This window comes from Anopheles coustani, chromosome 3 (genome assembly GCF_943734705.1).
Source record: "Anopheles coustani chromosome 3, idAnoCousDA_361_x.2, whole genome shotgun sequence".
NCBI lineage: Eukaryota > Metazoa > Arthropoda > Insecta > Diptera > Culicidae > Anopheles > Anopheles coustani.
The window spans coordinates 35,361,401-35,389,381 of NC_071288.1; the positions used below are offsets into that span (position 1 = coordinate 35,361,401).

At 45.9% G+C, this 27,981-nt stretch overlaps 1 protein-coding gene across 1 annotated transcript; it reads left to right on the forward strand.

Moving 5' to 3' along the window:
• Positions 1-1,009: 1,009 nt before the first annotated feature.
• LOC131271617 (uncharacterized) lies at positions 1,010-24,904 on the forward strand. Its single transcript, XM_058273110.1, has 9 exons — positions 1,010-1,179; positions 8,098-8,566; positions 20,668-20,879; positions 20,965-21,148; positions 21,223-21,541; positions 21,630-22,117; positions 22,755-23,152; positions 23,893-24,590; positions 24,630-24,904. Exons 1-9 carry the CDS (start codon positions 1,010-1,012, stop codon positions 24,902-24,904), a joined length of 3,213 nt encoding a protein of 1,070 aa, XP_058129093.1.
• The last annotated feature ends 3,077 nt before the right edge of the window (positions 24,905-27,981 follow it).

Below are 27,981 nucleotides of genomic sequence, written 5' to 3' on the forward strand. Positions count from 1 at the left end.
AAAACAAAATGAGGGGCAGGCGCAGACACGTGCGGTACAATTACTCCAAGCAGCAGGTCCGCGTTCCGTGCCGTGTGTGTACTAATCTGGCTGTTTCTGCTTTTCCCCCATTTCCATCAATTGCAGTAAAGGCCAGCGTCGTCAGCATTATCATCACCGCCAGCATCACGCCACCGACAGAAGCAACAGAGTTTGCGTCATTGAACTTGAAAAAGTCGAACAACGATCGATCGGAAATTATGTGTGTACGCTTCGGTGGTGCGCCAGCCCGCTCGCCGACGGACAGTTGAGCGTGCACCAGCAGCGTCTCCGGCGAGAAAGTGGGAAGAAGCCGGTGGCGGGAAACAACCCAAGGCCTCCCTCATTAGGCCGTCGGAGTACGCAATCACGGTTCTGTGCGGTGCGCGTACGACGACATCCGTTCGTTCCGTTACACTTAAGCATCGACGCCAGCCAATGGTGGCCGTTTGGGAAAGACAAGTGGACCACAGTGTAGCACTCTCCGGTCGCGGCCACATCCTCTGGGACGTCGAGCATAGTTAGGCATGTTCGACCGATAGTGCGCGGCTTCATAGCGATCAACCATCGATTAGCGATCGTAGCGAGCGAATCTCAGCTCCGGGATCGATTCGGGCCACCAAATAGGTCAAGTGTACCCACTGTGTTCCTTGGACGACCCCGTTCACGGTCTCCCTGATGGGTTTTCGTCCGATAAAAGGGTGCCAGCAATCAAAAAGTACAATAGAATTGTGAAAGTGGCACGACTGTGCCGGCCTGAGAGGTTAGTTCGTTCTGCGAAAGTGCAATTGTTTTCGTGTTATGTGTTTTTTGACGTTTATGACGCGATAAGTGTGCCAGCGAGATCAAGTGTGCAGCGGCTATCGATCACCCGGAGAGATCTTCCGAGCCATGTCTTCGCGAATTGAGAAGCTGCGTCGATGTGCAGCGTATGTTTGTGTCGTTTAAACGTGTTGTATGGGAAGAGCAACCCCACGGCGCATGACAAGCAATGGTCACGTACAATATGGACGGTTCGCAGAGAATGAGCCGCCCTCGGCGCGGTTCTAGTGTTTCATCGGGCTTCCGACTCGTGGACGCGGATCAGCTGGACGCGAGGTCCAGCATAAGCCGAAACAGTATCTATAAGCTGAGGATCGATTCCATGTTCGACGACACAAGGTGAGTAATTGTAAATTGATCAATCAGTAATGTGGTCGTGTTTGATGTGTAAATTGATAAATTCAAATTAGTTAAAAATATATACAAATGTATGAAAAAGGTACGGGAAACGAAGTGTAATCGCTAGCGTAATCTAAATTTATCAAACATAATGTTGGCTTTCATACCCTGGCATCTTGTTAAAACCTTAACAAATGAATCAATAGCTCAACCATAAATACTAAATAATAGCCGTAGCTTCAAAAAATGCTGCTACTTTTACCGAATTGCAAAATTTCGGCCCAAATATTGACGATACGCGAGAGATCAGCGTAATTCGCGATTACACTAGCGATTACATTTCTTTTAGTATGCCCTTAACATGGTAGTATATCCACTAATTACAATGTAATATGAAATTTTCCCTTTAAACAAAGTGATACTATGACTTTCCATATGAAACGGGATGTGCGGAGGAAACCACATTTTGTTTAAATAAACCGTGCAGTGTTTTTATATTTTCAAGAGAAGTAATGACATTTGAAACCATTTTAAAATAATTCGGAAAGACTTAGGATTTGTACTTTAGTAAAGTCTACCTGTAGTTTTCCTTTTCATTGCATGACTAGATAGCAAACACTACTTGAATGTTGTAGATGGTCACTTTTTTAATAATAATGATAAGTTATTTGTAATATTTTATGTAAACTTTGAAATAAAGACAACAGTGCAATATTTAAAATATTACAATCTAAAAGCAAGAAATCTGGCATCAAGATGTTCTCGATGGTTCATTTCAAGGTAGATAATGATTTATTGTGCAGTTTCAAAAAGTTTTTCTTCAAGATATTTCATTAATATTTTAAAACTAATACGTATGATGCATATTGGATTCGTAGACTTATCAAATGCGCCCATCACTAACTACGGTTTGCTAATTGTTGACGGTTGAAATGGTTAGATACGTCAAAGACAACCTTAACATAAACGACATTCATTTACGTTTAGGATATGGAATCAATAAAAGCCTTATACCCTGTTCAAGCTGATGGCATTTTGGGCTTCTCCCAATTCCGCCGTCAATCGTCGCACAGCAGCTTCGAGTTCACGAACGGTATTTACGAATCGTTTCTCCAGCAACTCTTTCTCCTCGACCACCCGGCGGTACTTCTCCCCTAGTGCCTCGTAGGAACGTCTTAGCTGAGCCATTTCGGTCCGGTCTGCATTGCCGTCCCGAGCACGCAACTTGTCCGGACTTGGTAAAAGCTCTGCCGATACTTCCCCGTGACTTGAATCCTGCCGATCCACGGTAACGGATACGATTTCGTATCTCGTTCCACGTACATCTGGGTGGTCAGCTTCGTAGCAGCAGAGGCCTCCTTCAAATGTACTGGTGGGACATGAGTATTCCGCTCCGTACACCTCGATGGACCCGATCCAGATCGCTTGCCTCGCTTCCCTCACCCAGGGGCAACTCCAAAAGTTCTCCACCAAACGTACCCGCTGCAGGGCGGGCATGAAGCTCGGAAAGAAGGCGACTTCCCGCAGGCGGTTGTGGTTGATCCAGAAGTTTTTGACACGCGCCAGCCGCAGCGTAGACGAAGTGTCAATCCGCACGAGGTGATTCGAAGAGAGGTCAAGCGCAAGCAAATTCTCCATCGATCGGAACCAGTTGAGGTTGACCGATTCCAGCTTATTGTTCGAGAGGTCCAGGATCGACAGCGCCGTAAGGAGACTAATGGCAGGTGGCAGAGTATTCAGCGGATTGCCATTAATGATGAGCGTGTTTAGGTTACGGTTTTCCACCGGAACTACTGCGAACTCTCGTAGTTCCGTGTTATCGATCCTCAGGGAGTGTAACGACTCCGAACGAAACGTAACGGAGGGGATTAGACCTCCTTTTAGGGTGAGAAAGGCCGCATTGGGTAGGGCATCGAAAAGTTGGCTGGTGAAGGAAAGGATTTCGCAGGATTGCATGATCACCTGTGACGTGTTGGGGAAGATGATCTCCGAATATTCGGAAGACGAATGAAGCGAAAGCCCTTCGATAAAGCACGTTGCGTTACGATTGATCTTCGTGCATACGACAGTACTTGAAGAGCACGTCGAAATGCCAATGAAGGCTGCAAGAGTTCTGCATGGAACAGGTTGATTAGTACATATATCATGACACTGATAGGTTGCGCTACTCACAAGAATGCAATCGAACGCATTGTTTCCCCTCCGATTGGATCGCTATAGATTGGAGCGAACTGTGCAATCTAAAATCCTTATCACTACTAAACTCGTGGTAAACTAGGAAAGCTGGACTAGCTCATCCAACCTACAACCATCGGTTGGATCACTACATTCAATGTCATAACATTGAATCACTCAAACACACACATTTACACTTTGTTTATGGGGTCCTGCAAGTAAACACCAACCTTCTCCATCTCCACCCCGATCACACCATCGAAGGTTTCGTTTTCGAACACTTGCAGCTTGAACCCCTTCCTCACCACAGCCTCACGCCCTGGCAGCTCGTCAAGCGCGGTCAGCATCAGCTCCGAGATCGCCACACGGGCTCGTTCCGGACTGCTGTACGAACAGCACAGACCCCCATTCCTCACACGTCCGTCGCACAAGAAATCGTTTCCGAGAACGGTGATTTTCCGCTGCCACACCGCTGCCCGCACCGCACTCACCCAGTCGCAATCCCAACGATTCTTCATAAGACGGGTGGACTTCAGGCCAGGAAACATGTCCGGAAAGCGATCGATTTGCTGAAGCCGATTCTGCCGCACATCGAACATTGCCAGATTCGGCAGGATGAGTTCACTACCCACCGTGACGCTGGTCAGATCGTTGTAGGCCACACTCAACACATTTAGTGCAGCGAGATTTTCGAGGCTGTTCAGATCGACGGTCTTCAGGGCGCAGTTCGAAACGTCGAGCAACTTCAGCCCGACCAGATATCGAATGTTGCCGGGCAGCGTTGTCATATTGCGCTCGTGTATCACCAGCGTATGCAGCTTGTCGTTTTGCACCGGCAATACGTCGAAAGTCTTAAGCCCCGTGGCACTGATCTTCAAACTCTCCAGCCGGCTCAGGCCATAGTATAGCTCCCTCAGGATGCCCTTGCGAAGCTCAAGGTTAACCGTGGCGACGTTGAACTGTCGGAACAGATTAGGGCCGATGAATGGGATCGTCGGGTAGAACAACTCCAGACTCCGATGGGCGGGGAAAGCCACACTCGCGCCGGTGTTGTTGATGGTGACGCTGGCAATAATGCACACTTCCTCATATTCGTCATCCTGCTGGTGGCTGTTGTACGCCGCAGAGAACATCTTCCGATCGGAGGCGATCGGAAGGTGGTGCACGATGCTACAGTGAAACTCGAGATCGGTGGATGCGGCCATTAATTCTTTGAAAAGTAACAAACTGAATACACTTGTTAGTACGTTATGAGAATAACAATAACATCAGTTAAGTTATTTGGACTGTAAGTCAGTTGGAAGTAAATACCTAAGAACTCGTAAAAACAACATGTTGCTGAGGCGTCTGCTAGATGGCAATGTTTGCAATGTTCTGTTGATAATGAACAGCTTTGCAGCAATGAGATGCTACAAATAATATTCTCTCGAATCACGGTTTGTGTGAGGAACTCGAAAACTCATCAATACAGAGACGTTGTCAGTTGTTTTACAAACCGACGTTAGTCACTAATGTTTGTAAACATTTCAAGCGAACTGTCTTAAATCTTTTTCTGTATCTCATTGTTTTACATATTCCTCTTTTTACAATTCCGCGTTTGTTGCAACAATTTCACACCCATTATTTGTTCAACTTAATTTGATTTGTAAAGCTCATGAGTAAACAATTTATTTTAATGCTTTACTAACTTTAAGCTTGGAAGTTATTTGATTTAATTAAATTCGTTAGGCGTTTTAAACTCAAAAATAATGCTGAACATCTATACAATTAATTTCATAAAAGAATTTAAAAACAAAGTCTACTACAAAGATCTGAAACATGTTATCCGAGAAAGTTAGAAGAATCGATACAAAAACCTACATTTTGTCTAACGCTTTGTTATAGAAAAAATAATTTTTCTGATCTGATTCCAAAATGTTATCCAACAATTTGGCACCAGCAGGCGTGATTGAAGGTTGTTGTTAGTGTAGAGAAGGAACGAATCGTTTTGTCACGATACGTCTTTTATGCAAAATTCTTTCTTACCTGACTTCCAATAGTTAATTTTACGGATTCGAAGTGCATTTGCATATAGTTTTCTGCTTTGATATTTTCATCAAATACTATGTGAATACAAGATGCATAACAATCTTTATTTGCCTTCGAAATGTATGAGATTGGTTTACTTTATCAAAGCATGATTTAGGCAAAAGGTTTTTCAAATCGGCTTGCAAATGCAAAAGTGGCACTGACCTAATTTTGCAATGCAGTACTTTCTTCACTTGCATTCATTGCATCAATTATTCATCCAACCAGCACCGAACCCACGCGCTAACTATTTAGATTAATCCAAACACCTAATCGGAAACAAGTTTTCCGCACCAACCGTGGTTCCAGCCTAACATGCCATGTAATGGGATCATCCTCTAACGGGTCCTTCGCGCCTGGCAGGCAGGGTCCAGACAAAAAGTGAAGCAATAAACACAACCTGCCAGTGACATCCCCGTTTATCGTGGGGTCCTGTCGTGGTGATTCGCATTTGGGTCACCTATTTCCATTACGCTCATGTTTCTCAACGACAACGACGACTTACGGCTTCAGGACCGCGTCTGGTCCGGCCGAGTACGTCTCCGGCTCGGATATGGGTCACTCCCGATAACCCACTCCGCACAGCGTGCTCGAATCTAGGAGAACGACATTTTTCCGCTGCAGGCGAGCTGGAGGAAAACAAGTTGCATTCGGCTGCATCCAGTGGTTAGATTCCTTTCTTTTTCCCGTTCGTACGGAAAACGCGGATAGGCGCGTTAGTTAAGTGTACACGCAACAGTACCCGGTTGTGATTAGTGTTATTTGATAGCAGCAATGAAATGATTTTCCGGGCTTAGAGTGAATGGCTGATTTTCGCACAATTTCATTTCCACTGGGAGTAGCAATTTTGGTGGAGGAATTTCGATGTTTCCTCTGATCCCTCCCTTTAAACCGGAAAACTGATCGACGGAGCTTTCAACGGGTGAGCTTTTGAGCTACAAATGATCAAGTGAACGCGAAGTGAGTCTGAAAGTATGCAATAACCGGTTTAAAAGCTCACTTCCTAAGCCCCATGTTTTTCGACCAAGGTTGCTCTACCTCTTTCCCGCACAGTTTCTCCGAAAGTCGTTTCTTCACTCGTCGCTTTGGCGGGAGGTGGGAAAAGCAAAGCCCACTATGCCGATGGATCGAAGAAAGGGGAAGGAGGCGCGGTGAAGTGGACTTCATGGCGGGCGCGGAAATTTCTTCGCACCTAGACTCACCTAGGTTGCGCGCAGCCGATTGCCCGTCGCTCAATAGTTGCTCGAACGCGGTACCGTACGGGTGTGTTTCGTCTTTGCGCTGGTGCAGATCGTCCAAAGTCGGACGGAAAATCGTGGTGTTTGGTGTTTGTGTGATGGTGTGCCGATGATCCAACGGCCAGTCGTCTAGGTGTCTTGCTGGAAAATTCGTAACATTGGGGTGTATCTGGTGACTTTGTGTCTCGTAGTTCACCAAGCTTTCGAGTGGATGAAGGATTCCGTTAAAATTTAAATATCAACCGAATCTCGTGAACGTAGCCCGGATCGTCATCCCCCTACCCTAGTGTACCCACCCACAGTCGAGTTGGTCAGCCAGCGAGCTGTACGTCTGGTTGGTGCGCATTTGATTGACCGAATTTCCCCGCCACCGAAAAAGCAACAAGCAACAAAACGAAAACACACACTCACACAACAGTTTAGACGGCGATTGCTCATAAATGTTTAAAATTTTCCGGACCTTGGACCCGCAGCGCCCGTTCGGTTGCAATCATTTATTTTATTTTTCCGGCCACTCGAGCCATCCAGCACGCGCCCAGCGTGACAGTCCTTGGGGGGCGCTGTAAGTGCGTGTCGAAGATCGTAGTACAGTGTGTGAGCGCGCGGTGAAGTTTCGGTAATCTGCAGAGTGACGATCGAAGCAATCTCAGACAAACAAAAAACCTTACACCACACGTCGTTGGCTTGGATAGGCAAGCATGAACCTGACCATCGAGTTCCAGAACAACCACATCCACGACGTACCACAGTGCCATAGTGTTTGAACGAACCGTTGAGGAGAAGTGTTAAGTGCAGCCTTCCTGTGTTCACGCACGTTGTGAGGATCGGTTTCGCTAGGAGATAACAACCAGAAGACGGACGCTATCGAACCCGATTGGCACCCTCGGCACACAGTCCGATCCAGCCTTCAGCAGCTCCCAGTCCGTTGCCGTCGCTAAAGCTAGCTTTAATGTGCAACCACCAGTGCGTGATCGATGAGCGTCATCCGAACATTTCGGTTCAATGTGGCAAACAGTTAGTGATTTTTTCGTGTACCTAATCCAACAGCTATGCTTTTACGATCATAACCATAACAGTAACGCCAACGGGTGCGATCCTAGCTGCACCGGTAGCGCCGACCACTACCACTGCAGCTGCGGCGGTGCGGCCGAGCATGTTCATACTGGGTACGGTGGTAGCGGTAGTGTTCTGTATCCCTCCCTTTCCTCTCCTCTCTCTCCCTGAACACTAAGAGTAACTAACCTCCCGATGATCCCAACCTTACCCTTTCGGGACCCCGTAGCGGTCGAGTAGTTGAGTAGCCAAGTGCTTAGTGGGATGGGCGGTGGTGTAGGAAGGATGAGGGCAGGGCTTTCAGCGGGGAACGTCAGGTGCTCCGATTCTGATCCTGTGTTTTTTTTTCTTCCTCGTCCGGTCCGGAATTTCTCGCTCGTTCCAGGTCGATCGTCAGCCAGCGGTTAGATGATCGCAGCTCGCACAACGGACGCCGCCGGTCGTCGTCGATTGGCGGGCTGAGCCGGGGCAGCCTCGCCGGTGCCATCATAAACGACCGCGACAACCTGGACATCAGCGCGGTGGCGAGCAGTTTGCGCGACTTTGGTGGGGCAGGTGGCGTCGCGGCGGGGAAAGGTGGTCCGGTGGTCGCGGGACCGGCGGCGGGGCCGACCGTAGGGACGGGTGCTGGACGGCAGGGCACCGCCGATGGCCGGCACGAGATCAGCAACAGCGTGCAGGCGCAGATCGAGCGCATGTTTACGGACGTCGCGAAGGAGCATGGCACCTCGGCCAATGTACAAAGCTTTAGCGTGCGCTGCCTGGGCTCGCTGCCGCTGAAGGAGAAGGTCACGAGCCTGGTCGGGCTGCAGGAGCCGCTGAGGCAGCTGTACTTGAGCGGCGCAGGACACGGGGTAAGTTTTCCAACATCAGTTGTCGAAACTCTTTACCGAACTACTTAAGGTTGCATCTTCATTTGCCAATCGCGAAGAGCTCATATAAATTGCTCGTGTTTGAAGTTGTGGGAAATAAAAGCTCTTTGCTTGTTCTACAAGCAACCAAAAATATCGTAATTTTAATAAGAGGTTTTGTGAGTTCAACTTACCCAAAGCAGTTTTAGCAACATTGCGTTTTATTCTGAGCTATAAAGTGGGGTGCCCATGGCGCAGCGGTAGCGCGAGGAAACACCACACCACAGGTGTGGGATCGAATCTCGAGTCTGGCACCCTCCGGTATTACGAACGGCTGACCACCGATCTATAATATACCGTCTTTCGGTCACACAAACTCTCTTCGGAGAGAGGCCTTGTCCCACTAGGGGATGTCGTGCCACATAAAAAAAAAAAAAATAAAACATCAGTTCTAAAAATCTTTGTTTCTTTAGAACACGATGAAGAAAAACGGGACAAGATATGATTTTAAAATAATATTTTTATTTTGCCTATGTTTTGCTTATTTATATTGTCCATAGTGTAAGTAATCATAATAAAATGACTAAAGTAACTGTGAACGATACGCCCTACCGAGTATTAAGAACGCTCTTTTACTTGTTTGAAACGTTTTAAAAAACGCGGTACTTTATTGGTGTATGATCACTTAGTAGAAAAGACCGCTTTCGTTGGCGCGCTTACTTTTATACTCTTCTGTATCGCGATGGCCGTTTCGCGATGGCCGGTTTATTTTCAAAATGCCGTTTCAAGGTTCTTAGTATTTTTAAAAAATAAAAAAAAATAGTGGATTGAAAAGAAACATTTAAAACCCCAAACTCATGTTTAGACACATCGTAATAGAACTCAATTTAATTAAAATTTTAGTGCTAGGAGAATAAGTGAATTGAAAATGCTTGACACGATGGTATACAATTTAAAATGATAAACAAATTAGACGTTTTTTCATTTAATACCCCCGTCAGTGAATCTGCTTCAATTAAATACTCTCATTAAGTACTTTAACTTTAAAAATCTGAAATCTTTGTTTAACACGTTGGCTGTCATGGCTATCATTTTTGATAGCCAGCTGTCACTAGTTCTGAAAAGTTTTTGTCGCATACATAAATCAAAATGCAACATAAAAATTTTGGTAAAATTCAATACCCATTCTTTAGGAAGCTAAGACTTTGCTTATAGCATTCAAAAACCGTCGGTTTAATAAATTGTATAAACAAATTTAATTAAAAACTATTGTACTAAAAAGGTGTGATAAAAACGCTTGGTAGTCAACGTGTTAACCAAATGAAAGACTCGTTTATTAAGCAACAAACAAACTCATAATACAACAGCTAAACTGTTTACATCCAGATGCAGAGCGATCTTCGATGGATCCTTTTCCGTATTGTTGATCTGCAGTGTTGATTCCCGACATGAAAATATGTTTTTCTGCGCTTGGTTTTGGCAACATCAAACGACGAGCATTATATATACAGTTTTGCAATAACATCGATTACCTAACTGGTCAAACGGACCGTTTAACAAACTTCAACACCCTACGCCTGGGCCCATCCGTCGTAATCCGGCAAAGCCAAACTTCCGGAAGAAAGCCGAAACCCGCTTGAAAATTTCCCTTTGTTCGATTTTATCACCCAACGCCCCAGCCGGCAGCCGGGTCGAAGCAAAGCAACTACTCCAAACGAGCGCATTTCCATTTGCATTCGAAAACACCGAGTGGCGCTTTAAATAATCTCGCTCTCATCGGACAGCACAACAATAACGCATCAGGCAACGTGCACAACGCATTGATTGATCAAGCAATTTCATTTTTGTTTTCCTTCGCAACAATTCGGCCAATCAATCGTACACCGTCGAACAATGTTTACCCACTGCGCATCGGGGAAATGGCGCTCAAACACACAGCATTTCTCCCATCTTTCAAACGCGATCAGTGACGACGTCGGAGATGAAATAAAAGTCACTTGCGATCAAGTCGAAAGCTGAGCACAATGAGCATAATTATTTTAAACCTCCACTAAACCGGCGAGCCTCTTTGCGTGGATCTGTTTACGCTCGTCAGACAGGATTACTACTTTCGACGTAATGAAGATGGTTGATCGTAAAAGCAAGATCATCCCGTGCTTGTTTACATTAAGCTTCATGCAACTTCCTAATCTCTTTTATAAGTGATTTTATTTTGGTTTTAAAACTATTCTTTTTTCTATAATAAGAAACGACGATGATGGAAGTTTTAAACGTCCTTTGAATAATAATTTAACTACCTGTTAGATCATCTCTCAGGTCTAAATTGCAATTTGAATTTAAAATAACGCAAGGAAATGTGCAATAGGAACGAGAAAGAAATAGAAGTTTAAATGTAAGTGCTTCTTATGGTCCTTCTAACGATTCAAATTGTATCATCGTTTATAAATTTAATAGCTCAAACATTGATCTGAATGTTTGATTTCGGGTTTGATTTACAACGACAATGTTCGTGCTCTGATTGAGATATCTTTTCATGGCTCCCATTCTCTGCGCCAGATATTAGGGCAGATACACTCCCGATGTATCTTGTATGCGTCATGCTGATCATGCTGACGCTGGTTTGGTGATTGAAACATCGTATGAACCATATATCTTGCCATAACAATCCACCACCATCTGACGGTGTTGGCATACGCAAGACGCTCCCTAACGATGGCGGAGTCGGTGCAGATTGATAGTTCCGTTCGCTGGTTTTATATTTATGCCGCTCATTCCGAGGCTTGACCCCAAAGCTGGTCGAAAAACAGTGCCAAACCCCGGCCGCTTCTTCTCTGGAGGCAGGGTGGCGAGGTGCGCGTGGTTGAAATCCATCTCCCGTAACGGCGATTTCTTTCACCCGTGAGGTGGAAACGTCCTGCATCGCTTGGGTGCAACGGGCAGAGGGATCCAGTGGTCCCGGGCTGGTTGGGCCGAACTTTTGCCGGGCAATTAGCAGGCCATTGGGCTCTGGCGGGAAAACGCCCATTGGCTTAGGGTGCAATCGTTTGTTGGCGAGGGAGAAAAAAAGGAATTACTGCTTGCGACCTACTGAGGCGATGAGTTGGATGCTTCCCGAATGTTTTACGAGTTGCAATGGACGTAAATGGGATGTTTTCAAAAGGTTTACCATTTAAGCCGCCATTCCTTGCCTTTGACAATCTGAACATTAGCAGCCAAGAAGCTTTTCTTAGCACAAGCGATGCATGTGACGAAGATTGATGATTATTGAAACGTTGAACTGTAAATTGACTTCTTGCTACCTAATGAGGTGGCAAAGTTTATGGACCATTGCAATATTTATGCCTCATCCTCACCCATTTCTTCAGCAAAGAAATGTTTTATTGTGGTTGATACCTCAATACGGTTGAGCAAGGATCTCTCAAAGTAGGTATTTTTTTGTGTGCTGACCTTTTTACCAGTGTTGACATACATTTTGATAACTTTAAGCATTATTTCTTTTAATTTTAGATACCGTTTGATTATTATCATGAACCTTATTAGATAATTACGAACCAAATAAGAACCAAGCTGATCTTTATTAGCTATTTCTTCCGATCTGAGAATCGCTTTAAGTTATTCCTCAGCGAGATTTTAAATGTACCGACCAACCTTTGCACAATGCAATTCCGCAGTCTTTGACGAGCGGTTGATGATAAACTTTCCCGAGCTCATTAAAACTTCCCAATCCAACTGGCTCAAGTGAGTCTGAGTCATGGCTGTGGTCGTGAGAAAAAAATATACCTCAACAAGTCGTAAACAATCACGGAGCAACGATGAAAACGGCCGCGTGAATATGTTTTAAGGATTTAAATATGCGGTGGTCGATAATTTTACTTTTCGCATATTCATACGAGCACTTAGAAGCGACTCGCCTTGCACACGAGCACACGGAGCACAAATAAAAAACCAAATATAAAAAACGACCCCATGAAATGCGGTACTCACGCATCAACCGCGTCACACCTCCACGATTCACGATTCACATATCGGGCGTCCGCATGTGGAAATTGGTGGAAAGTGAAATGCGTTCCATCACACCCACCCCATTTCGGTGCTGGGTGCCACCCTTGTCGCCGCCATTTCGGGCGCGGTAGGAAGGATAATCACGGTATCGGTCCGGGTATCGTTGGGAGTAGGGCCGGGCATTAAGCTGGGCACGTGAAATTTGCGGCAGCGAATAGAAATCTCATAACCCGGCTAATTATGATCCACGGATGGGTTACTGCCGCCCGGTCGGGGCTCGTACCGTACCCAGGGAGGGAAGACACCCTTGGGACGGGCAACAACAAAAAGACAAAAAAAAATGGAAAATTTAGTTACCGGCAATGCTTAACGAACTGTGAAACGTGCATAAATCATCACGCTCGGCATCCCCGCCAGCGTAACGCGCGTTACAGGTTGACGCAAACGGAGCGCACCTCGGGAGGTTCGGCTCGGTCAATATGAGGAAGGTGTTGGCGTCGCCGTGGAATGTGGCACAAGTCGCGATACCACACGCCCCTCCCCCTGCTGGAATTATTATGTGAAATTTTGCACCGTCTCAGCAAACAACAGGGTCCTATAGTGGGCTTGAGCGCGTCCTTGAAGAATCGTGCGGAAATGTTTCAAACTGTTCCTCGCCCATATTGTCGCTTTCCTTATTTGCCTGACCAACTTCGGTGCAAAAAATGTGTTTTCGTAATGTAGGGCAGCGTGGCTTTTGCTTCGCTGGTAAACTTATTGCAACGAAAAAAAAAATGTGTGCCTAAAATTGCTAGTTCAAAGGCGTGATTTAACAAAAACAAGGGAAAGTACAACGTCAAAAAAGAGAGAAAAAAACAACGTTTAACGAACTTGCGTTGGACGAAACGGAACTAAACCAAATGTGGGCAAAATCCTGATATACGGAATGGAATTTTCTTTATTGGAAATTTAAGCAAACAAAACTGCAAGGAGTTGTATCAAATGCCGAATCTAGAATTATTTAGCAACAAAAGATTTTATGTAAAGATCTCGATTCGTTTTATGTACATGGCCTGATAGTTGCTGACTTTCTTTTGTAGGGTCAAATCTATTACGCATTATAATAATTATCAGCTTCATAAAGTATTAGGATTTTAATCGCTTAGATTCTCGTTCCATCTGACAATCTTACAAAACAAGCTCTCATACTAAACTTTGCGCTATTTTTTTCGGCTAGATGTAATGTGCCTAGACGTTTCTTGTTTATAACTGATAGCAATCTCTGGGTTAAAAATGAAATTCCAAAGTCATACAGAGGTGAAGAAAATATATTCTACTGATATTAAAAAAAAAATTAAAAAAATTGACAAAATTTCAAAGATTTTTCATGCAGGAACGAAAAACGTTAGCAATTTCTTTTGATAGCATCATCATTTTATATGTTTAATTTAATTTAATTTTAGTTTGACAGCCTCATCGTTCAAATTGAACCCGTCTTGGCCGAAATAGCGAACCAACTAGGTTTAAAGGTTGGTTCGTACTTCCAACCATATCGCTGAGTGAGCTTGCTTGGTGTTGTAACACACTTCGTGTCAACTAAACTCAACTAATGTGGAGTTTTTACTAATCTGTCAATTATGGAGAAAGAATAAAATATCATTAGGAGTCTGGTTCCGGCTCCGGACCTTGCTGCGGGATCTGAGGCAACAAAGGTCGTAACGACAGGTAGAAGGAAAAATGACTGAATCATCAAAATGACCCAAATAAACCATGCCCAAAGAACTTTGGAGAAGTTGAAACGATTAAATATCATCAACACACCGAACAGTGCTCACCCTCCCAATGTCTCTAAATTGCTACTAATTGGAAAAAAATCGAAGGTTTTAAATGTAGAATGTATTCCAACAATTTAGAGGCTCAAACGAACAGACCTGAAAAACAAGCCAATAATCATTATATTTGTCGGATATGGCTAAAATTGCAGGCAGTCATCGTAATGCTTGGATTTTTTTAAGTGATAAACTGATGTTGCGAAACATTCAAATTTATTTCATTCTTGTTCAGTTGTTTTTTTTTCTATCGCTGATGATTATCGAAAAGTGATAACCCTGCATAGTTGCACCGTTAAAACCCTGCTTCATCGAGGATCAGCCCAGGCAAACAGAAAATAAATTAGATCAAGTACTTCAAAAGCTCCATCCAGTCCGTCCAGCAAATTCTCCCAGATGACATCGAAGGATCTGGGTCACGCGTCCATTTCCTCACCAGCCTTTCACCCCGTGTTTGTACATTTGTTGTGCGAAAAGTGGGCCGTCTGAGAGATGAGCTCCCCCAACGGATCCCAGCCGAGTGCAAACATGCATCAAGATCGCACGGACGGGATGCAGTTTCCGTCCGGGCGACGTTCCATTCCGCATTTGTCGGACCAGTTTGCGATAGTAGCCCAAAGACAGTGCCCCGCTCGATCCGGCCAATAGCGTCTTAGATAAAACTGGTTCAGTTTGACACACTTAAATTGAACAATTTTTGCAATTACTTTTCCTTCGCTCGCACTCACTCGTGGTCGCCAATATGTGTAACGATTGCAACTGCATTGCAATGGATTCGTGGAAAACGGTTCGAATAGAAACAAGAGGAAGGAAACGGAAGGAAATATAAACAGTGAGACTCAAACAAAAAAACCCACTCGGACCGGACTAGTCTCCGGGATAGACGAGTCGTCCGGGTTGAGGTTGCGTCCGTGCAAGAAAGTAAGCGAACCCCGGTTCGACCCAAATGTTTGCCTGCCGGTTCGAAGACTGCGCCGTGGAAACTCACCGGGCGGGTGGGAAAAACGGCCGACAAATAAAACACAAAAACCACAAGCGATGCTGGAACAGGGCCTCGATCTGCACACAAAAACTGCAGGCCATGCTTCGGGCGAGGAAAAATCAAGATCGAATCGATGCAAAACCAGTTCCGTTCGATGGTCCATTAGCGCTTGGATAGCAAAAGGCCCCCGTTCCCCTAACGGATCGGGCCAGTCCAGTTCCCGATTTCCCAAACAAGGAGAACTATCCACCCCCTCCCTCTCTCTCGTTGCATCCTCACCCTCCGCCAAGCAGTGGCAGAGGGAGGGTAAGATTTTTATTTCCCCCTGCACTTGCTCCAATTATTGGTATTTGGAGTAGTAATCACAATAATAGCTTCGCCGATCGGCTGTTTACGACTTGATTGAACCTCGGGGGGGGGGGGTTGTTTATATGTACTGTTGTTTTGCAAATTTGTAAAACTAATCCAAACTGCGAATTAAATAATTGCATGTACCGGTTCGAGCGGACGGGAGCTGGACGCTCGTAGACCGAAAGCAAAGCAAACATATCGGCGTGTTGAAGTGAATTCGTCCGATTTGGTGTACTTTTCGCTAAACAGTTACATGCGTTTTGCCTGTTTTTTTTCTACCGACCATCTGGTTATGCCATGTGTTTGTCGCGATTAGTAGAAACGTTTATCGCACCCGACTATCTTACGGTTGATAAGCTGGGCTGTTGCGAAAACCTAAAAACTGTGCGATATCGATCAACTGCTGTCAGTGCGAGCCGAGGTCCGAAGTGAAAGACACACCGCTGGTGTCCCCACTTTTCCCGGGGGGCGGCTCGTTTCTCCGTAGACGTGGACGTGTTTCGTTCGGTTGTTGATTTTTTGGTCGCTGATTAAATGGCCCAAACCCGTAGGGTGGTTTTGATTTGAAATCCAAAATTTCACCCAAATACGCATCGAAGCGCCACTCAGCCTCGCGATGGCGTGAACGAAGCATTTTGGGGTTGGTTTTTCCACCTCCACCGGGGGGAGGCCAGGGGGGTCGGAGAAAGACGTTACACACTTCAGGCGTGTTCGTTCCACCCTTTCCTATCCACGGCACGCAATCCGCTCGGATACTCGCGATCGTGAAGTGTGTGGCGTTTGGAGATGCTGGAGTTGTTTCTTTTCAACCGACAGAGGAAATTCTCAAACGAGGAAAACATACCTCTCACCGTACGCTACCAAAAATCGGCATTCGGATGATAACATTCACGTACCTTTCCGAAACACTGCACACGCCACCGAACGGACGCAAACCTATCGACGTACGATGGCGCTTGAGGTCGGTTTCCGATTTTAGTTGGCGGGCCGAAATTTTTCCCAGTTTTTCTCGATGGCCCCATTGATGGCGCGCAGTGTTTTGTGTCAATAAACAGGAAGTGTTTCTACCTCTGTTGCCCCCATTTTCAAGCACCTTTGTGCAACTCGGTGCTAGTGCAAGTTGAGAGATGCTTTGTGTGGCAAAAATAAAACGAAACGATTTGCTTGTTCGATAACATTGAACCCGGCGCATGAAAGAGTTTCAGTTTTAATGACGCCCTGCGTATGCTCGGGCTTTCCTCGCGCTTTTCACCGAAGGTTCGAATCAACGTTTTGCCCCATTTGCATACGAGGACGTTTTGGTGGTGATCCTTCCACCCCAAGCTTCAACCCTAAGCACAACTCGGTAGCGAAACTTTCGCCCGCCGCCAGCGAACGGTTTTAATGAGTTCGTACGGTTCGACGATGATTTTAATTTGTGCATAACCTCTTCTAATGAAAGCGACTAACCTTAGCCAGTTTTTGTTTTCCACCATCCGTGCGCCAGTGTTGGACCGGGGTTGCGGTCAGCGTTTCGGTGTGGATCCATTCGAGACATGGCGTCCCCACCTTTGGAGCGCAGCGACGCTGTGCGACTCTGCTCTCGTTGGTTTCGGTTTAATTGCCGATTTTGCACAAACGTCAAACGGGTGGAAAAGTGAAATCCCGCCACCACCCGACGACCATGGGGGCTTTTCTCCGCCATCATCAATTTCCTCTTCTAAGTTTTTCCCCTCGCATCACTACTTTGAAAGGGGATCTTCTACCCACCAGCCGCTCTTGTAACGCTTTGTTCGGCACTGTTCAATTCGTCCTACTCGGTTCGGAAGAGAGGGTGAAAGTGGTATGTAATTAGCTGCCGACGCTGCACCTGATGCTCTGACTGACTGCGCAACATAATTCGTTCGGCCGGCGTTATCCCCTAATTGATAGAATTGGTTGATGACGCGGCTCGGGAATTGTCGCACGCACCGTTTTGTAGCCGAGCACGGTCGTTGTTTATGGTTGGTAACTAGTTTACGAGTCGAAAAGAAACAATAGCTAGTACCTAGTGTATGTTCTTTACATTGTTTATTGGATGCAATTAGTTAATCAACGTTAAAAAATACTAATTTTCAATATTCATCACAATCTACTAAACTAATTTCGTTTGAGTTAGGCATACTTTCAAAGACATTTTTTGGGGTTCGCGTAAAGTATGAATGATCTTAAAAATGTTTAAATTTTTTGGATTATGTTTTAATGAGGGATAAAATTAAACTAAAAAAATTGAAAAGAACTACATACTATTCAAATGTGTATTTCTTTATCTAACAAAATCAAATGCATGACATCAATTGCGGATTCATTTCGTTGTATGGTGTTGTGTGAACATGAAATTTCATTTTAGAAAAAAACTGCTCCACTTCGTACGTTTCCATCAATTACGGAAACAATTAATTAAGGGTTTTTTTTCTGAAAATTTAATTAAAAATCAATCAAATCCAAATTTTTGTAAAAAAAATATTGATATTTATGATAAATTTGTAAAAAGTTTGAACTAATCTAGTGAAAATTATGTAAGGTAGAATTTACATAATTTTCACTAGATTAGTTCAAACTCATTTCTAACTATTTGAGTTGACAGCATTGAACATGACAAGCCGTTTCAACTTTAGAATTCAATCTTTCCTCGATCTCATCAGAAACATTATTGAAAATTGTACTGCGAAAAGATATATAAAAAGGTAGCCGTTCAAAGGTGCGAAAAATGATAAAAAAGGATGTTAGTGATGGTTATAAACTCATGATCACTTCTGGTATGATACTCTAAAACACAGAACTAATAAAAACAAACGAAAGCAAATCGGAATGCATGAATAATCTACCCTGAAGTGAATTAACATTTAAATTTGCTAGGCCTAGTGAATACACTAGATCAAATATTTTTTTCTGAAATTCGATTAAAATCTGAAAACCATCAACGGATTGGAAAAGGGAGATTGAAATGTTTGTATAAGTCGTTCATGTTGGTACAAAAAGTTAAACGAGTTTTTACTGCTGCAGAAATATGCCTAAAAAGAATCATTTAATGTCTGTTTATTTGAGTTGCGGAAAAACAAAAACTTTCACAGAAACAAATGTTTTTGTTAGAGCAAGGGTTCGCTGGCTCTGATAAAAACTGGGTCAAGTATCTAACGCTTTGTGATGGGGTTACTTCAAGCACTGGTGTTTTTGAAGTAAGGTCAAGCCCTTCAACATTAGCAGACCACTGAAAAAAGCATCGTTTCTCTTTCCTTTCTGTACATTTTTCTCACCAATCTTGTCCGGTAACCCACAAAATATTTTACTGATTCGATCAGAGGAATGTGTGACTCTGTGTGGAACAAATCGTTACTTTCTTCTCGTAATCGCTTTCCGTGGCCAATTGTAGAGAAGATAAACGCCCCTCGGCCCGTTACATCGTAGCCCGACCGAACAACGAGCAGTAGTTAGGCGTTGATAATGGATGGGGCAAGCTGCCAGGGAAAGAATAACATAATTGCCAGACTTTGGTCCGTCAGTATCATGTTGTTCGGCGAGGCCACAGCTGGCCGGGGTGGAGTAGCATTATAGTGTGTGTGTGTATATTTTTTTCACCTCGAAGTTGTTAATGGAAGATGAGCAAGAAGTACAGTTATCAAGATAAGCTAGCAAACCATGAGGAGACCAGTGCAACGAACAACATGAATTATTACTCATAGAGGTATTCAAATTTCACCTCTTGCACCTGAACTACTGGTGAGCTTTTCTTTTGCTTTTCATAAGAAAAAAGATCTTTCTTTTCAGCTCAGGCCATGGGGTTCTTACTGGTTTTTCCCAACCTGTTAATTAATTGAACGATTATCAAATTATCCATTTCACAGGAAGCCTAATCAGCCTAATCATCATGACTGCGGTTTGCGCTCCCAAGGTTCAGCTTGTATTTTGTGTTCGTTCCCCTCCACTAGACGGCTCGCCAGTTCGTTGAGGCAACTTTAACCGTTTGCCAAATTTACACCTATTTGAATTTCCATAAAATTATAGCCCTTTTAAGCCCATCTTTGGTGTGGTGTGAAAAATGTATTCGTCGAGAAGCAACACTCTTCAGCCCTCGGAGCGAAACGCGCGAACCATTATCTAATGAAGTAATTCGTGGTTATCTGCAGAGAACCATTGGCTCCGGGGGCGATTGGAAACCGTGAACCGAAAGCTCGAACACTTTTCTTCCCATGGCCAAGGTTGTGCATTTTCCCTTCCCGTGGGACTTATATTCGTAAGTTTTATAATTTACTCTTTATTTGTGTCATCGGCTGGACAAATGCCGGCGCGTTGGTCGGCAGCTTTGCATTCGAGCTTACCTTGTTTTTCCCTCGGCCAGCGTCGTTAATTGAACACACGGCTAACAGCAACAGCAGCACTATTTGTGTTAAACCCGTTAATTATCAAACTGTGCCACTTAACTTACGCCGATCGATACCGAACCGTGGACCGTGCTTCGGTCCGCACGGCAAATCATCTCGGAAGAGAAATTCCAACCGATTTTTCCACCACCCTTCCCCTCCGGAGGCCCCTTTTCTTGCTTTGCCGAGCGCGGTCAAAAACGTGTCTAGTTTCGGTGCTTTCCCTTCACCCCCGTGCATCGCACGTCGGTCGGGCTCTTTCACGTTGCGGTGAAGTATACCATTTTCTCTTCATGCTACCCCAAATCCGCTGCCTTTTATCGGCGATTCGATTCGGCCGGGGGGCCGATTGCGATAAATACCCACCGAAAAATGGGCCAGTTCGGACGGGGTCAAGCAAACGAGGGGTTGATCCAGAAAGAAGAAGAAAAAAACACGTTAGCATACAAAAATAAATCACCCCTTAACATCGGGTCGGTGAAAGGGTGAAGATGCGATCACGCTGATGAAGATCAGGTCATGAAAGGGTTTTTTGAAGTCTAACCATTTGTATTTCCCCCCCATTCGCTCCCTATCCGACAGACGCAGACGGGAGGTTCGCTGGACATCAGCCCGATCGGGTTGCGGATTCGGGCGGGCAGCGGCAAAGAGCCGTCGGTAACGCCGTTCCAAAACATCGCCGTCTGGTCGGCGGTCAAGTTTGTGGTATCGGGTGCGGAGGGCGGTGCTGCCTTCCTGCCGCTCATTACCGATCCGGAAAACATCGATAAGAGCTCCCTGTTCCGTCCGCTAAGGTAAGTGCTCCGGTAAAGTCTGGTCGGGATGTCGGGGAAGCAGTAGGTAACCTAACCTGTTTTGCTACCTTCTTCCTTGGTGCAGCGCTGCGGACAAACGGCGACTCTCGTCCGGCATCCATTCGCCGCTGTTTGCGATCGTGATGCGTTCGACGCTCGTGCCACGCCAGCTCGAATGCCACGGGTTCGTCTGCCAGACGCCGGAGGATGCGATCGTGATCGCGGCGACGCTCTATCAGAGTTTGATGGCGCACATGAGTGGAGGGGACGTAAGTGATCGCGTGAAGAGGGATTCGGTTTGTTGTGTAGGCTTCTTGACTATGTTTGTCTTTTTCAATCCCAGAACCAACGACCCAAACGCCCGAAGAACCGGAACGGCGTTAGCTGCATGAGCATCGCCAGTAGCACCGTGACGACGAACACCCATCAGCAGAGTGGCTCCACGAAGCTGTCCTCGCGTCGGTCGAGTGCCAGCCAACGCAGTATGCTTCCGCCACCGCCGAGACCACCGCGCATGAAGCGTAGCGCCACCAGTTCCCTCAGCGGCGAGAGTGACACCGTACCCGGACTGCACGAGGACGAGTCCTCGACCGAGGAACGCCGCAAGAAGAACCTCAAGAACAAACGACCCCCACCGATTCCCCCGAATCCACCACGGGCAAGTGAGTACCGGGTTTTTGTGCGGAAGCTCTAGTCCTATCTCCAGGAGTTGACTAACGGAAACGGTTCTTGATTCCCACCACACCTCAGTTTCCAACCGACCGATGCTGGACGAAATCTACACCGACCGGAGCCACTCGACGGGCGATGAGCATGGGATCGCGGCCAAGGAGGGCCCCTACCCGGCGCTCACGGACAACTCGACCGGCGACATCCTGACGCGGGTAGCCATCCCGCGGTCCGGCAGCTTCCTCAACACGGCCGGCCTGACACGGTACAAATCGCGCGCCACCCGGCGCCACACGGGCAAGGTGGGCGGGGGCGGCGGGTCGCCGCTCGGGTTCAGCGAGCTGTTCAACGAGTTCCGGCTGCAGGAGAACCTGCACTCGCTCGACGAGATACTGAATGCCATAATCAACTCGGACGGGATGTCGTTCAACGATCTGAAACCGATCTACAAGGAGTTCCTGCTCAAGCTGGCCGTCACGCTGACGAAGGACGAGCTGTACCAGCGCTCGAAGAGCATCATGCGCCGGCAGAAGAAGAAAAAGCTGAAGCGAAGAAACAGTAATGTGCAGGTAAGCTGGGAACAGGTGTACGAGACACGGTACCGGGTGCGCATACGAACATGACCGCTTTCCTTCCTGGCACTGACATTAACTTCCGGGAAAGGTCCGGAGTGCGTCCAGAGACCGGTGGAAGAACTGTAAGGGGGATTTTGAGAGTACAACACATTACTATGTAGACTTGCACGGTAGAATGCACCCATGGTGGACAGCAAAACGGCAACAACATTAAAACGACCTTCGATGATCGATAAGTAGTAGTAGATACATTTTCCACTAACGTACACTAAGGAACACTCTCCGTAGGTTAACCTTCTATTACCACAAACACTGGGGACTTCTTTAAACTAAACACTTTTCTGTTGGTAGAATAAGGCACAGGACTAGGTAAGGACACGATAGGATACTAGCATCGACTGAACAGGCAGGTGTGCAACAGCGCAGCTGATGCAACAGATTAGACGTGGACTGGACCCCGCTTTGTACATGTGAGGACAAAAGTAATACTAATAAAGTGACTATCTGCAAACTAAAACCCAAGCAACTCACTGTTTCCTAACCTCTTCGGTTTCGGGTACGCTCACAGCAAGTTCAAGGCGGCCGGATGCTTGACGGTTTTCTTGCCTTCTCACCGAACGTTCACTTTCAGAACCAGCGCCGAAAGCTGCTGATCGGGGCCAAGGGGCTCCGGAAGGTGTTTCGGTTCGGTAAGTTTCGAAGCAAAAAGGGCGAACGCAGCTCGACCGGTAGCTCAGGAGCGGCTCACGGTGGAAACGGTGCAGCCGGTGCCGGAGGAAACGGGCGGGCGGGAGGCCACCATGGCAACGGAGCGGCACGGGGAGGCACTGACGGAGGACACGGAACGGCGACGGTCGCCGGTGGAGGCGGTGGTGGTGGCCGGGCACATCAGCTCGCGGACCAGCTATCACTGGATCTTAAGGCAACCGGCAAGAAGGACCGATCCCGAATTGGAACTAGTGGTTCGGAAGTTTCAGAGGCTCGACATGAGCATACGCTGACAGCCCACAACAGGAACAGCTCGAGCGGGTAAGTTAAACCAGGGTAGGATATGTAACGGCACAGTGTGATGCACAAGAGGTGCACCAAACATGTTGGATGAGTGTCATTTTGAGGGAACAAAACGTTACAAAGGCCGAGGACACTCCACACGGACAGGTTGTGTGTTCGAATTTAGAGTCTGGCACTCCCCGATATTTGGCTCGGCTGACCAGCAACCTATGATATAATATTTTTTCGGTCACAATAACTTTCAGAGAGAGGCTTAATCCCACTAAGGGATGTGCCACAAGCTCACACCTTGTTAACCAAAATGTACAAGTCCTGCAAACAAAAAAAAAACAGTTTTGTCCTGTTCTTGGAGTACATAGAAAATTTGAGTCATTAGGGGTTTCTAGTGCCGGCTAGAAAATAAACCTATGAGCGTCGGTGCTTATCACCTTAACGGCGTGGGTTTGAATCCAATCCGAGACCGGGCCCTCCTCTATACGAAAGGAGTCAGTGGATAGTATCCATCTACGCAAGGGATAATATCTAGTAAGCGCTTTACGAGCAGGCATTACCAAGACGGCCATTACGCCAGAAGAAGAAGATTTATTCGAGTACTATTCCATACAACTTCTAGAGCGTAGAATTTGAGGATACAAATTATATCCAAGAGGTGTTCAATTCATGAACTAAATGTAGATTGGTACTCTAGATTTCAACTCTTGTTTATTAGTTCTCGTTTTACCGCTAATTTTTAAATATCCCTATTTTGGCCATTGCAGCTATGTATCGTGCTCGGAGTGTAGCTACGACTCGGACGCCTGTACCTGTACCTCGGCCGACCGATGCTACTGCAGTCTGGGTGGCGACGATATCAATGCGAAGCTGCACCAAGCCAGCAACCGCAGCTCGGCACCGAGCTGCCGGAGCGAGGACAAGTGCTACTGCTCGATGGGCGAGACGCCGAACGAGGACGGTTCGACGACCTGGTGCGATACGGACAGCTGCATCAGCAACGAGAAGTGCTACTGCTCGACGCGCCACGGCCAGCTGGCAAAGTGTGGCACCGGCGGAGCGGGTCACGGACAGGGCCAGTCGAAGCAGGCAGGCAATAAGGGCTCGAAGGTGGATAAGTTGGCCCTTGACTACGAGCTGTTCACGGTTGGTGGCGCTGGACGACCAGTGAAGGCTTCGGAGGCGCTCAGCGTCAAGAAGACGGTCGAGGTGGCGGCCGAGTTTGCGGACGTAAAGCTTAGCCAGACGACGGACATCACGAACCTGAAGAGTGACCCGCAGTCGTCCAGTGCCACGTCGGGTGGATCTTCGCTGGCATCAACGACAAAAAAGTCCAGTACGGATCATCACCACCGTGGCAACGCATCCGGACGCCATCACGGCCATAACCACCATCACACGCACCATCGCGACCAGGAGAACGATCAAAAGCGCCTGAACACCGTTAGTGGCGGAGGTGGTGGCGGTGGTCACGGCGGTAGCACCAGCAGTGGTATCGGTGGAGCCAGTGGTGGTGGTGGCAGCAGCGGCAGTCTGCACTACCATCGACACCACTACAGTACTAGCACCAAGAAGAAGTCGCTACCGGCCATGCAACTGCCGGGCAGCGAATACCAGTACATCCACTCGACGCAGTCCGACCTGATAGTGCGCAGCAGCAAGCACCAGGAGCTGAAGGGTGCGGCCAAGAGGCTGACCAAATCGGAGAGCTACTACCAAGCCGGCCGCCCGGTTAGCTCCTCGCTTGGCCTGGAAGACTCGCTGGGTTATCTGCCTTAAGACTCGTGTCGATCGTCCGACGATCGGGCTTTGCTTTTGCTTTGGTTTACCATGCGAGCGACATATTTTTTCCTGAAAGTAAACGCGTACAACCTCCGGATCAGGATCAGCGATGACGAACTGGCGCGCGATTCCGTGTTTGGCTCTAGCTTGGAGGCTGTTTACTCTCAGCGAAGAAGAGCTCCGCATGTTTGCTTCTTTATTTATAAGACACACACGATTCACAACGCATTTACAAGAGTACTATGAGCATCGCTAGGGATCGTAGGAGGGGTCGTTGCTTTCGTTGTTATTTCTCCAGAATGATCCACTGTATATCTTCTACGCATTGTGCGTGAAAGTACGTGTACGGAAGCAAGGCGAGCGACATAGTTTTAAGCTACAGTAGGGATAAGGCTGGTAATTAGCGAAACAAGGGTTTTACTGCACTTCCACGCGGTGGGAAAATTTTATACGAAGTATAAAACGGTACGCTGTAAAATGGTAACGGTTGGGATAACTACAATATTGGTTTATTTTAATGCTGATAGGACTTGTAAATCTTTTCAAAGTGGCGCAGTGAGATACTTTACTATAGAGCCGGTAAGGTTCGCGCAATTGAACGAATAAGAATTACGATTGGTGGGGATAAGAGTTGCGGCGTGATATGTAGGACCGCCGTAGGAGACCGTACACGATGGACATTCTTTTTTACTGCAAATGCTCGTTGTTGGTTTTTGTTCCACTTGATCTTAATTCATTCATGATCACGACACACGATTAAAGAACAAAGTTCAGGTTTCACTAGATAAGACTTTTCTAAGATTTTCCAGATTTGGATCCCGTCTCTAGGTGAAGAAAATGCTGATGCGCTCTATTTATTGTAGGAATATTTTTTTAAAAACATATATACTTACACTTTTGTGCAATCGTGCCCAACCATATGGATGATACACATTCACATTGACAGGCGGCCTTAAATGAAATCCAGGTGCAATACACGAGAAGGTAATGTTTGTGCAATGCTCGATGCGCTTCTCTGCAACCATCGAATCGGTTCGTACAGTTAGTATTTGGGGAGGGTGAAAAAGAAAAGCTAAGTAAAATGGAACACACATAGTGCAATAATAAACATATGGAATGAATAAATAAACTGTTCTGCTGGCATTGGAGTCATCATATCACAAAAATTTCGTTGCTGAAATGTACGCTATACTTACTTGACTTACGAAAATGGTTAGAAAGGATTAACCATATGATTACTGAAAAACTTGACCGTTGTGCAAATGTTGTGTGCGATGCAGAACAATTGAATAGTATTTTCTTTCGATGAAAGACTTAGGAATTATTTTGTTTCAGTCACTAACATCCTATTTGATTAGTTTCATGGGATGTTGGAGAAAAAATATTCTAATGGTAGTATTCAAGCTACTCAACAGAAAGCTATGACTGAAATAAAAATTGAATTTTAACAATTCTATCCGGGAAGGAGTTAACACTCAATGCCAAAATGCGGTCATTATGAGCGGTATGCAATTTTCTGCTTTAATTAAAAAAAAGCGGCTGAATATTTTAAAAATCGGCCTGTCTTACAAACCTAAGCTACATTTAAAATAACAATAACAGATTTTTCTGTACGACCAGTTCCGAGTACTACCACTATATTGCTTTCAAGAGGTCATTTTGATCGCTCTTTTTAAGATTTTGATATTTTAAACATTTTTCTACAACTTTGATATTTTAAACATTTTTCAAATTTGCAAACGGCTGCTTTTTAGTATGTTTTTTGACTATCATGTGGGGTTTTTTGTGTTTAAGTTTGTCTAAAAATTGATGTGTAAAAACTTTGAAAATAGAAAAGTTGTAGCGTCGAGATTATCGTAAGATTCCAAAGCAATGTATTCGGTTGTTAAGGTGCATCCCACTGTAAGCCCAAGCTAACATAATCGACATCGGCAGCTTTTCCGGCTGCTCGTGGAGCGGTAGGATACCGAACATATAGTGCTCCAATCCTGCTGCTGTTATGTCCTCTTTCATCGTCCGCACAAACCGGGCGACGACCCAAGACTGGCAAAAAACACTGGCCAATCTTCGAGCCGTTTCATCACGATCCGCCTCGTTGCGTCTCGGCAAAATCGATCGACCACCTGTTCCATACGAAGCGGCTCCTCATGAATCTGACTTTGCGACGCTGTATATATACTTCTTGAAGCCTAAGCGTCACAACTTTATTCGTATCGAATGAGTTTGCCATACGGTCTCCATCCAATGGATTCCATCCATTCTTTGCGGTACAATATCGACCTCACCACATGCGGGTTCTAAACGGCGAAGCAGCTTGCTAAATTCTGACTCGGAGACATCGAATGCTGTGGAGTTCACGGTCGGCGCAGTGTCGCCCAAAAGCCATCTTTTCTTAGACGCGCCTTCTTATTCAGTTCTCACTAGTTTCCTTAAAATGTGTTTTTTTAAATACCACTGGTTTTATTGAAAACACAAACTGGTGTTTTTATAATGTCACTAGTTGTAATGAAAATGCAAACTGATTTTTTAATAATGTCACCGGTATTATTTAACCGCAGGTCTACACGGCGTAGCGACAATCCGGCGACCGGGGTTTCTGCGACACTTTTCACATACGAGATGGCCCATATTTTTTGATTACTTCGACACTTCCGTGGTCGCAGAAACCCCGGTCGCAAGAAAGCGCTGTGTAGACCTGCGGTAACACAGTTACAGGTTTTTTTAAAAGTTACAGCTCAACCGCGAGCTCCGAATGAAATCAAAGAAACGAATTTTAACAGTTCTATCTGGCAACGAGCTAAAAAACCAGTCCTTTATCCTCTAATGATCGCTCGTAACTGTTTCGTAAGCTATTATCTGGCCATACTCGCCCACCAGTTATCCCTTTTTTTATCACTATTTGTCTAGGTCTTCGTGCCTTAAACTGAAGCCTGTCCACACTCGGCCTGTTACAGTGTTTGACATGATAATTTAATTCAACCAGGGACCCGTTGCTCGTCGCAACATGTAGGTTTGAAAGAAAAATGCAAAACCAATGTGTTAACGCGTCATTGTTTTACACTATTTTTCCCCCT